The sequence below is a fragment of the Stegastes partitus genome, unplaced genomic scaffold, assembly GCF_000690725.1.
Source record: "Stegastes partitus isolate 25-593 unplaced genomic scaffold, Stegastes_partitus-1.0.2 Scaffold464, whole genome shotgun sequence".
Classification (NCBI taxonomy): Eukaryota; Metazoa; Chordata; class Actinopteri; family Pomacentridae; genus Stegastes; species Stegastes partitus.
Genome location: NW_007578195.1, coordinates 405,959 through 418,114, shown reverse-complemented (window position 1 = coordinate 418,114; position 12,156 = coordinate 405,959). Strand labels below are relative to the sequence as shown.

At 41.7% G+C, this 12,156-nt stretch overlaps 2 protein-coding genes across 2 annotated transcripts in view; one reads left to right on the top strand and one right to left on the bottom strand.

Moving 5' to 3' along the window:
- The first annotated feature begins 1,331 nt into the window (after nt 1-1,331).
- On the top strand, nt 1,332-6,593 carry LOC103360791 (gamma-interferon-inducible lysosomal thiol reductase-like). Its single transcript, XM_008286686.1, has 7 exons — nt 1,332-1,522; nt 3,194-3,382; nt 3,518-3,589; nt 3,666-3,758; nt 5,076-5,228; nt 5,573-5,641; nt 5,832-6,593. The coding sequence occupies exons 1-7, from the start codon at nt 1,382-1,384 to the stop codon at nt 5,889-5,891; spliced, it is 777 nt and encodes a 258-aa protein (XP_008284908.1). The 5' UTR covers nt 1,332-1,381; the 3' UTR covers nt 5,892-6,593.
- The window catches only part of LOC103360792 (cAMP-specific 3',5'-cyclic phosphodiesterase 4D-like), a 125,006-nt gene continuing 118,984 nt past the window's right edge, over nt 6,135-12,156 (bottom strand). The window contains exon 18 of the mRNA XM_008286687.1: nt 6,135-11,395. Coding sequence (XP_008284909.1) covers nt 10,808-11,395 — 588 coding nt within the window. The 3' untranslated portion in view covers nt 6,135-10,807. The remainder of the gene's footprint in view (nt 11,396-12,156) is intronic.

The window sequence follows — 12,156 nt, the reverse complement described above, 5'->3', positions numbered from 1 at the left end:
CTGCTATGCTACACACTACAAACACAGAAGCTGTATGTGCCTCACTACAGGACCATATGCAGTGGCTGCAAAAGCATCTAGCTCAGTTCACAACACTTGCTACTGGGTACCACTGCCTCTGCACCTTGAACTGCTGCTTCTCTGCTCACATCTCTGTAACATCCCCCAGCCACAGTCAACAGACACCTGAAGGCTGCCAACCATACAAGAAACACTACGGCAGTGTTTGGAGAAAGAGAGTCACACAGATGGAAACGCCACAAACTGCATGAAGTTGGAGAGCATGACAAGTTGAGCAACCTGTTGCTTATCTCAACAGAAACACACCAAACACAGCACAATGTAAAGAGAGTCCGATCTTCTACCTCCTACCAAAAACAGAGTGCTGCATGGCGACATGATTGAAGTACAATCAGCCACGAGTGCTGGACTTTGCAGCACTTTTCTGTAATTAAGGGCAAAGTTAAGGTAAACCTAATTTCCAGCTTTGAGGGATGCATTTACACTTTCCCCCACATTGTAATGATGTCAAACTATCTTAGACACTTAAGGCAAACCCCTTATACAGTCTGAAACCAACCTTTAAATCTGACACCGTTATTATTTTTCATCGAGTCACGACTGTACCTTCAGGTTTCATAAACGTTTTCATTTCTGGCCTCAGTTGAACCTGTTATTTACCAGCATTGTGACTCGTTTACCACTGGCCTTAAAGTTGTTTACCAGGTAGCTACTAAAAAAATAAACAGCTACATGTGTAGTCAGTGTGTCACTGTTCATGACAGTTCACGTCTACACACGTTTGTGAAACTACAAGAGAGAAACTTATTCAGCCCACCTGACGGGTTCACAATCCAAGATGGCGTCCTCTCCTTCCTGTTCAACTGACTGGCAACTTCAGGTGTCTGTTCAATTCGGGCTTCAAAATGAAATTAATGTTTTTTTAAATTTTTTTTATTTGACCAAGTATGTGTAAGTCTGTTAGAATGACAACATCCTTCATTCTGTTTCATGTGCGACCACCAAAGGGTAAGCCCTCAATATTGTGTCTTTCATGAGCAGTAAAAGCTTACAGTGACTATTATTGCTTTCGCATATTTTCTTGTCAGTATGCATATTTGTCACAAGTTATTGGACGTTGCGATTAAAATACTCAGTGTTCGTTTTGAGTCGCCGGATATTATTTTGTGATTGTTTCTCTTCCACTCACGGAGCCAGAAACAGGAATTTCCGAGGTTCGTGAAGGCAGCAGCGGTCAAATCACACCTGGCGCTGATCATCTGAAGATGGCGCTGATAAGACGGACTGGATGGGAAATAGCTTCAGTCTTCTCCGTCCTCTCTGCTCGCCGCCGTGTGGACGCTCTCTGCTGACACCCAACATGAAGCTGTCCGGGCTGCTGGCTGTGTTTTCTCTGCTCTGTGCTGACCGGACATGTTTGGGGCTGTCGCATCCCAAACCGGCCTGTCGCTATCCGCCTTCTCAGTGGTGTCGCTCCCTGGAAATAGCGTTAGAGTGTAAGGTGAGTAGAAGAAACGCACTGGAGTCTCTTAATCAGCTTTTATTTTTTTATTTTATCTCTGTTTAAAATCAGTCCAGCTGGAAAAAGACTCAAGATATTAACAAGCTGTAGAAGTTAGAATTTAATGAATAAAATGAAATGAAATGAATGAAAAATACTTTATTTATCCCAGAAGGGAAATTCAATCTTGTAAAAGCTCACTTTTTTGTTTGTTTGTTTGTTTGTTTGTTTTTTAAATCAATATAACATATATTATATACAACAATAATAATCATTCAGTCAGTTGGATTTGTTTTTTAAAGTGATGGCTGTTGGCAGGAAGGAACTCCTGTATCTCTCCGTTCTTTTTACTTTTTAACGACAAGTTTTGCCCTTACTGGTTTGTAACTGGACTTTTAGTTGGTTCTTCAAAGTGTTGTTGCATCTACAGTCAGCCAGACAAGTGAGAAAACTCAGACAAATACTATGTCGTGATCTGCGATATTATCGGTGGGAATATTTCAGTTTTTATTCTAGGTAGACCGTGAGATGATCAATTATTCCTGGCAATACCAAACACTGTTTTTGTTTTGTTTTTTAAAATATGTATAAGGAAACTTTAAATTCTCTAAAGCTGCACTTAAAAATGGAGAAAAGGTTTGTTTTGATATATGTATTAATGTCAGTCACTCTAATATTAATGACATCATTCCATGTTGTTGTCCCTCAGTACAGAAGGTTGTTTTCAGTGAGGTTCAAAGTTTGTCTTAAATGAAAGTCATGCTGCAGAAATTGAACACCACATGTTCTTCATGTGACCAGCTGCCCACACAAACCCCTAATCAGTTTAAAGATGCACAAAGCCAACACTGGAGCACACTCTATTTTCCTTTTAAACATTTGTGCCTTTTAGTCATATCGTTAACTGTGATGCTGCAACTAGAGAAAGTGATGAATTTCCTTTCATTTAATTCTATAGTGTCACTTTTTTGTATATTGTCATGTGCGAAAATAAAATGCCCACTGCAGGTCACCAGAAGTCACAGTGGGGGTAAAAAAGAAGATGCCTCCTATTTAAGAGTCTATCCTAATCAAATTTGTATGTTTTATTCAGAATTCAATTTATCCATCCATCCATTATCTATACACTAGGGTCATGGGGGGGCTGGAGTCTATCCCAGCTGACTCAGGGTGAAGGCAGGTTCACCTGGACAGGTAACCAGTCTATCACAGGGCCACACTTAGAGACAGACAACCAAGCACACTCACATTCACACCTACGGACAATTTACAATCACCAATTAACCTCAACATGTTTCTGGACTGTGGGAGGAAGCCGGAGAACCCGGAGAGAACCCACGCTGCACGTGGAGAACATGCAAACTCCATGCAGAAAGATCCCGGGTGTCCTCACCGGGACACGAACTGGCGGCCTTAGAATTCAATTTATGAAAAGGGGGGAAAAAAATGTGAACAGTTTTAAATGAACATGTCTTTCACTCTGAAATCCATTTTATTTTCATTAAACTGGGGAGAAAATGCTTTAGCTGTTGGTATATCAGCAGTCTTTATTAAGGAACATATGTTTAAGCTTACCAGAAAGACCATGATGTCTTTTATGAGCTTATATTTGAGTATATTTTTGGCTTCACCGTTAAATTTACAGCTCTTGTTTCTTTTTCCACTGCGTAGGTTCAGAAACAGTGTATGGAGGTGAATGCCACTCGGCCAAACCAGGCTGTTCCTCCAGTGTCCGTCGCTCTGTATTATGAGAGCATGTGTCCAGACTGCAGAGTCTTCCTCACCCAGCAGCTGTTCCCCACCTGGACGATGCTGCAGGACATCATGGCCGTCACACTGGTGCCTTATGGGAACGCTAAGGTACAGTGTTCCTGCCTCTGTAGCAGCTCTGAAATGGAAAGAAGATGTGATGTTGTTGTAGAAAGTCTGACAAACGTTGACTGCTATAAACCAGTAACATCCTAATAAGAACTGACACTCATCCTTCTCTTGTAGGAGATTCCATCTGCAAATTCTCCCTTCACCTGTCAGCACGGACAACCTGAGTGCAGAGGAAACATGATTGAGGTTTGCAAGTGAACACCTTTGGCTTTGTGTCACACTGGACGTGCAAAGATTTCATATTGTCTGACCTCCTCTTTAGGCCTGTATCATCCATTTAATGGGACACTCGGCTGCATTTCACATCATCTACTGCATGGAGTCGTCTGCAGATGTTCTCAGTGCTGCACAGCCTGTGAGTAACAAAACAACAGTTCTCCTTATTTGGATATGTTTGGTCATTACTCCAATTGTTGTAATTTCCTTCCTTTTTTGTTGTTGTTGTTGAAATCCTAGATATGCAGGGCCTGGTGGTTACAGCTTTATGGGATGCGACCCAAACTATTTTATGGGCTTTAAATAAGTTAACAGTTTAACTGGATCTAAACTAAATTACTAGCATGTGAAAACTGAGGCAAGCATGTCCAAACGGTGAAATGCAACCGGCCACATCCAGTTGCAGCCGGTTGAATCTGCAAATAGCTCATTCATTATAAGATGAATGTTGATTGTTCAATGCAGTGGCTATAAAATGTTGAAGTTGTCTGTTGCCGCTTTAAAGAAGATGTTGTTGCTCCACAAAGTATTCAAGTCACGATATCTTGATTACCAAATCAGTGGTCCAATGAAAATATAGAAACAAAAATTGCATTGATGCTGCTTAAAGCAAAAAATCTTTTTAAAAAAAATTATAGCAATGCCGCACAATACAGACATCTATGTGCACTTCTCAGTATGTAATGCTTCAGTTCATCCCATCAGTCTCCCATGGAAATTGAAGTTAGATGCCTTTTTAAATCTTCAAGACCCCAGTATGAAACTGATAAAATGTCATATAAAACATGCGTAAACCGCAAACAGCGCTGTGCAGAACCTCTTAGGGACTTTAGATGTTTAGACTCCTACTGTCATGTAATGCTTTTCCATCAGGAAGGGATTTAATTGGTGCCAGATTCATTCTGCAACATGACAGTGACTCCTAACAGTCATAAAGAATTATCATGAGCTTGAAGAAGTCCTACAGCAGACAGTGTGACCCACAGAGGCCTGATCTCAACATCATGGAGTCTGTCTGGGATCACATGAAGGGACAGAGGACACAGACAGAATACATCCACTGAAGTTCTCCAACATGCTGGAACGACCAAGTAAATTTAAAAACAACCTGTGTGCTCGTGTACCTACTAAACACTCTTGTACAGTCGTGTATGTGTGGAGCAGAACCTGAGTGAAGGTAGCTGGGCCTCTTGCTCGGTTGTACATTCAGACAGGTGTCCATTTTTGCCACATTTCTACTGGTTGATCAGGAAACCTGCACAGACATAAACCTTCGACATGTTTCTCTCTCCTGGTGTACCTCACCCTCTTCTGAAGGAAACGATGGACAACATATAGAGTTGACAGTTACTGCAGTGTTTCTGTCACTGGATGAAGGATTTTTTTTCAAATTCAATTAAACCACACTCGCTGTGTTGGTTCTTGTGTACCTGAATGTGAATTGTTGTCGTCTCAGTGCCTCCAGCTGTACGCTCCCTCTGTCTCCTGGTCCAGCGTTGAGTCCTGCGTGGAAGGAAGTCTGGGAAACCAGCTGATGCACAAGAACGCTGCCATGACCAGAGCTCTGAACCCTGCCCACACACACGTCCCATGGGTCACCCTCAATGGGGTAAAGCACAAGTTGAACTCTGAACTATCTCTGTGTGTTGTATGACAAAGAAGTAAAGTAATACAAGTTGTGTGTTCTGCTCTGTGGGTGTTATGGGGTGTTCACTTGTTTGCATAGCAACATTAGCTTCAAAATTCCTGAATTGGGTGGAAAATGCTGAGTGTAAAGTTGAAAAGTAAAAAAGAAATTTGGGTCAAAATCTAAAACTAAATGACTCCCATCAGATTGGAAGGTGAACATATGACCTGGTGACTGATGGCAGATGATGAAAGAAGAGAAAAGTTCAATACAGTAACACTGACTAAATGGTGCACATGGTTTAAAATCGTGAATTCTTGTTACAGGAATACACAGAAGAGAATGAAGACAAGGCGACATTGTCCCTTTTCCAGTTGGTCTGTCAGCTGTACAAGGTGAGAACTTGCTTTGTGTCTTGTAGTTACTGTCGTGCTATTTTCAACACAAGTGTCCGTAATGGGGAAAAAATAGCTTGCTGAATTTTTAAGAAGTTGTCACAGCAAAGAAAAAAAACCAACTTAAACTCCATATTTTTACATTTGTCCATGACTTGAGAACCTGTGATTCTGTGATTTGTGTCCACAGGGTGTGAAGCCTCCAGCCTGCACTGGAGCGGCGGTCCGACTGAACAGAAGCTTTTGCTGAATACAACAAAACTAATTTCTAAATGTCTGTGGGCCCTGCATGAAAACTGCATGAAATCATATTAAAATGTTTAGTCACAGAATATTCACCACCAGCATAGACTGAGTTTTTGTGTCACAAAGCAGAATATTATTAAATTCCTCGTGTCCTGTATGTTGTGGGTTTAAATATGAAATTGAATTAAATCAGAGTTGTCCTACATCAAGGCATCCATATCATAAACAAAACATAGCCAGATGCTTATAAATTTCCATATAGTTTATTGGCATCTTTCACTTAAAACACCCTGAACTCCCGAGACTCTTTTGGCTTAAAATGCGAAACAAAAATATAGTTAATTTCTTTGACAAAAACATTGGAGTGGCAGGTGTATACATACTTGTAAAGTATACTTGATTTTTAGGCTCCAGAACATAAAATCAAATGTCCTATGTTACAGTACTTTGTCTCGACAGACACATTTTGAAGAATAAATACTTTTTTTTTTTTTTTTTTTATAGAAGTTTGCACGACACAGAGGCTGAGAAAACGAGACATCATGAACAGTAATGGAGGCGGAATCAGCGCAACACAATAACAGAGCGAAAGCAGGGACTCTCCTGCTCGCGACACATTTAACACTGTATGGCACTGATGTCTTCCTGTGAAGAGCCACAGAGCTACATTTGTAATGCCAACGTCAGTCCTCAGATTGAAAAAAAACAAGAAATCCTTCAGAAAATGACGTCAATGTTTAAAAGCATCCCACATGATGAAAATGCCACGCTGAGCTCGTACGAAGGACGTTGTCATGTTGCTGTGTGTGTCAAAAGTAAATGTTTGAGGAGCTTAAAAGGATTAATTTGTCCTCGACTTTCTAACCTGGTTCAGTTTAGTCCGTACTAACTGGAAATGTAGAAACACATGACTTGCTGTGATGCAGGAGGGCGACCGAGCAGCGTACAGATGGTGTTTACAACAGACTGCGTCACAGCAAAAACACAGAGGGAACGACTGACTTTGGTTTCCAACAGTGTGCAACATATATATATATATATATATATACACACATATGACACTGTTGGATGATGGTGCCTTTTCATATTCTTATACTACATCTAATAATTTCAACGTTTTGGTGTCTAACTTCTTTTAGCTTCTTTGTTTTATTAAACATGGACACATTAAAAATCTGACATGTTTTTTTCTTCCTTGAAAGAGAGAGCGCTATTTAACCAGTGTTACAGTCACTGGCTCGACTAACCAGAACCAAAAAATCTTTAGCTTTGCAGTGATTGTTTTAATTTAAACTGCACAAATATTGAAATGTTTGGAGTGTCTGTTGTTCCAGCATTACAGAGCAGACATTTAGAGGCTGCAATCTCCATGACACAATGTGTTATGAAAGTTAAAAAACTGAGCTAAGTACACCAAACCCTCTGTGATGCTCAAGAGAAGCCTATGACATTCTGACACTTCTTGTGTGTACGTATAAACGACTAAACACAAAGCTGTGGAGGCTGACGTGACATTTTCAACATGCGAAGACATACGTGGGTAGTTTAAAAAGTGTGACGAGTAAAACTTGAAAAACAAACTGCGGGGCTGAAATTCTCCAACTGCCATTTGATTGCTTTAATAGAAAACATTTGTGCTGCTCAGATCTACTCACATGATGAGTAATGACAGCCTTTAATCAACTCTAAATAAGTGCTCTCCAGCTCCTGCACGTGCATTTTTAAGCCCGGTAAAGCCTGGACATGAGCAATTTTCCTCTTTTTTTGTTTTTAACCTGTGAAGAAACCTTTTAAAACATAGCAAAGGTTTAGAAAAAAAAAGGTTCTGAGGGTCAGCATTTCAAAAACAGCACAGTGGTCCTTTCACACTAAGCTCAAACCTCTCCTATCACATGAAAGGCTGATCAATAAAGCTTACTAGCTGAATTAATGAAATACTGTTAGACTAGTGTTTCTACTACTGTCCGACCAGGACGAGCATCGTATCTTGTGTAGTGCTTGCTCACGTCCTGGTCGTTCTACCTCAGTGACGGCGACAAACACTGCTCTAGATCGAACGTGTACTTGGTACAGAAAGACATGAAAGTCAAAGTCATGAAACACCTGAAACTACACACATTCTCAAGTCTCAGCTATCTGATTAGGAAAAGGGCTGAACGGACTGATCCTAAGCTGCACAAAATCTATTAAAATGTCTGCTTTAAATACTGTTTACATGTATCATCTGTAAAAACTAACACTATAAAGTTAATTAATGACTTCGATACAATCATCGGGTTAAAATCTCTAGTGTAAAAATGTACAGCATTGTAGGCTGGCAGGTGTTTGTGTGTTCTCAACACTTGTGGCACACGTTTATTCCAGTCGAGCACGATCTACCAACTAAGACTGAAAACCTGATGGAACACAATCTGTTTACTTTGAACTACAGGCCATTCATTTCTGTCACCAGCTTTCGAAACTGAGGTCTTCATGATCTCTACGTCAGCACCCGACGGCAGGGCAGGAAAACACACCGTTTTTTTGGAATTATAAGAATGATTTAGGGGGAATCAAGCAGTTTAGAATCATGAATCTTTATCTGTCTATTTGTGTCAACTGAGGGAAAAATTCCAATTCCCAAACAATCATCTTTGTTGTGAACAAAACTTCTGAAAGGACCAAAACAAACAATACGTCTGTTCGTCTGTGAATTCTGTTTAAGGTCCTAAATTTAGCGTTTCTGCAAAGTAATTCAATGTGACAGCTGGACATTTTCAATCGCAGCAAACATTCTTGAAATAGGAATGAATAATTCATTCTTGGGAGCCTGTTTTGAGTCACAGATTCATTTGTTAAGCTACAAAGTATGTACATCAGCAGCACGGTGCAAATGGGATTTAAAAAAATAACAGAGCCGATGTTAATCCTAATGAAGAAACGTGTGGCTCAGTGGTGTGCTTTTGTAGTTTTTGGACAACGGATGTCGATGACACAAAGGAATGAGCTGAAACAATACTTCGTGGTAGCACCAGTTCATTGTGTGTTTGGTCTTTTCATGAGATTTGTTGACAATAATTATAATAAAAAAAGGTTATTTCCTGCATTATTCTTTCATTAGCAAGGCTCAAATTCAGTTCAGGTTTAAGGTGGGAGGAAAAAAAAACATCCCAAAGTGCCGCTTCAGATGTACACAGGTTTAATCTAGATCTAAAATCTCTGCAGATGAGGACATAAAAATTGACAGCAGGATTCAGTAAACTGGCTCACAGCACCAGCTCCGCCACAGTAAAGATCTGGGTACAGTTAAAAGGAGACATCAAGACTCTTTGTACTGTACATTTAAAAGGGCTGCTGTCACCTCAGGATGCAGCACCGTCAGAAGGCACAGCGTTTTTGTTGTTTTAATTTATTCTCAAACCTCAGATTGTTCAGAAAACGTCAGAGGCATAAAACTGCCTCATGGAAGTCAAGCGGGTTGATGTCGACAGAGCTGGTTGTGTTTATATTTAGTAATATAGGGATTATCAGGCTCATTTCTAGATCTGTTTTTTGTGCCACAAACTCTGAACTTAGAGCTCTAGGAACTGAGATGCAAACTGTAGTAAATGTGGAAACGAACGAAAGCTGATGGAGTCTTATAATTCCAATATCATCTGGCCACCAGAGGGCCGAGAAGCGACGCAGTCAGAGTCCATCAAATCCTCTGTTGAGTTTGTGAACTCACGGTCGGTCGGTCGGTTTCTTGCCCTGCCTTCTGGGACCTCCAGGCAAACGTCCCGTGCTGCGTTTTAGTGATCAGTCAGCCTACAGCGGGTAAAGCCCTTTGTGTGACTGAATAGAAGAGCTGAATGGCAGAAACAGTAAAGTGCTACTGCGGACCGGAGGCACCCTGATTTAAAAAAAACAAAAAAGAGAAGCTTTTAAAGCACATAAACACAGTCGAGACCAGCAAACGTACAACAAAGAATGGTTCGAAAAATTAAAACCTAAAAACAATGACACCATTTAAAATCATCTTGGGTAAAAAAAAGAAAAGAAGAAGAAGAAGTAAAACACTTAAACTAATTATACAGGTGGTGTCTTTGTGTTTTCACCAGGTGAGACCAGTACAGTCTTCTTCAATTTGTTTGGTGCTACAAGCTGGTTTAAGTTTACATTATTTGATTGTTTCAGTTGCCAAATTCACTATTAAAGGGTTTTAATTAATTGTAGAGAAACGCAGGTCAAACTAAATCTCCTTTGTCTCTGTCTGGGAGGTAAATAAAACAGGAAGGACGGTTCGGGGTCTGGGAGCAGGTTGGGGATACCCAGTACATCTGTGCTACATTAGTTTTATGTTTCTCTTCATACCCTGAGGTTAAGGTCCATCGGTTCTCTCGCTGCTCGTCTACATCCGGTATTTGGTAAAATGATTCATCTCTCACATCATTCTCAAACAAAGAAATCATACGCACTTATTCCAACAAGGACTCAATAATTTCATATCCTAAACTAAAACTATGGTGCAAAATAATTTCCAAGACCCTGTCACACCACTGTGATCCTCATTCGCCACTCATGTCCGATTATCACAGTTATTTTGGAGGAAGACATTTCCTTCGCCTTTGTTGCCTCTTGTTAGAGCGCAGGCCTCGGCTCCGCTCGTCTTTCCAGTTTAAATGCAGCAGTTTTTTGTCTGGGACGCAAACTGAAGCTACAACAAACCAGGACAGGACACGAAGGCCTATCAGGCACCCAAAGAGAGGCTAAAACTATTCTTCTTGCTGAAAAATAAAAATAAAACAGAGGGGGAACGTTCCTCTGTTGTCCAGAGAGGCTGTCTCCAGTGTAAAGGGACTGTGGTGATTTTACAGACATTATTGGTTAAAGGCTTGCCCTGCCTCCATCTCCACACACTCAGCACTCGTGTCTCTCAGGCGGGGCAGGTTGTGCTGGTTGTTACGTGCCCATTCGCAGGCACGTCACTCCGTCGCCCTCCTGGCTCAGTTCTCTGTCCCTGTTGGTGCCCTCCCGCCCTGGGGAGGCCAGCGTCCTGTGGGGGTGGGGGCTCCGCACCGACATGGCGGCCATGTTCAGGCTCCGGGACGGGTGAGGCGAGGGGGGGCGGTACCTGCTGCTGCGGGGGTCCGGAGACAGAGAGGGGGAGGAGGAGTCCCGGTGCCTCTCCCCGCCCGACTGGGACTCCTCCTCCTGGGGGCTCTCCAGGTCGGACTCCACCTCCTCCTCATCCTCCTCCTCTTCCTCCAGAGTGAGTTCAAACTGGAACTTGTCCCCTACTCCCCCTACTCCTCCTCCTCCTCCTCCCCCCGCTGAAGGGAGGGCCCCTCCTGCTCCCACATCTCCCCCTCCGGGCCCCACCTCAGCCAGGTGCTCCTCGGGGCTGGAGGGCGAGGGGCTGCGGGGGATCATGCTCTGGTACCACTCCCTGTTGTCCTCCAGTGTGTCCAGGATGTCCTGAGCATCGGGGTGCACCAAGTCCGCCCAGGTCTCCCACAGAGGGTGCACAATGTAGTCAATGAACCCCACCTAGTCAAGAAAATAACGGAAAGGAGACAACAAAAGACATTATGGATGGATTTCAACGGAGAGATGGATAAATTATAATTGGAAGTTCATTTGTTCTGGCTTCCATTAGGCTAATTAATACCTCTAATTGTCTTGTTGTTGTTTTTTTAGACACCATGTTTTGGACTCATGTAATTAGACTATGATATTCATTGTTATTCTATGTTTACCTGATGTATGTATGTATGTATTCTATCAATTAACTGTGTTTTCCCTGCTTGTTTCTGCTTGTGTTGGCTGCAGCATGGGTGAATAGAACCAAGACAAATTTCCCACGCCTGGGACAATAAAGTTAATCTTGAATTTTGAAATTTTTTATCACTTCATTCTGATGTCACACTACATATGAAAGTCCTTATACATCAGCCCACTAGATAAACAGTGTGCCAATGTTTCTTTGTACACTCGCCACTGTAAGTTGAGTTTAATGGCATCAATTAAAGCAGGAAGAGGCAGAACTGTAGAAAGGAAAAAAAAACAAACAAGAAATGCCAGGATGTGAAATTCCAGCCCTCCTACAGCTCTCTCCTTATTGTCCTGAAGTATTTCCCACCAGACGAGGTATTTCAACATGATGTCGGCTTGATCATAAACACAAACATGAAACTGAACACGACAATCAGCTGAAGCCTAAATTATAAGAAAAACATTCCATCCATCCGCTCTTCACCTTCTTACATCATACATCTATCAACACAGCCTCACCAACCACGACAACACAT

Coding starts and splice junctions, on each gene's coding strand:
- LOC103360791 (XM_008286686.1), top strand. CDS start 1,382: ATGAAGCTGTCCGGGCTGCTGGCTGTGTTTTCTCTGCTCTGTGCTGAC. Junction 1,523..3,193: donor AAATAGCGTTAGAGTGTAAG/GTGAGTAGAAGA, acceptor TCCACTGCGTAG/GTTCAGAAACAGTGTATGGA. Junction 5,642..5,831: donor TGGTCTGTCAGCTGTACAAG/GTGAGAACTTGC, acceptor TTGTGTCCACAG/GGTGTGAAGCCTCCAGCCTG.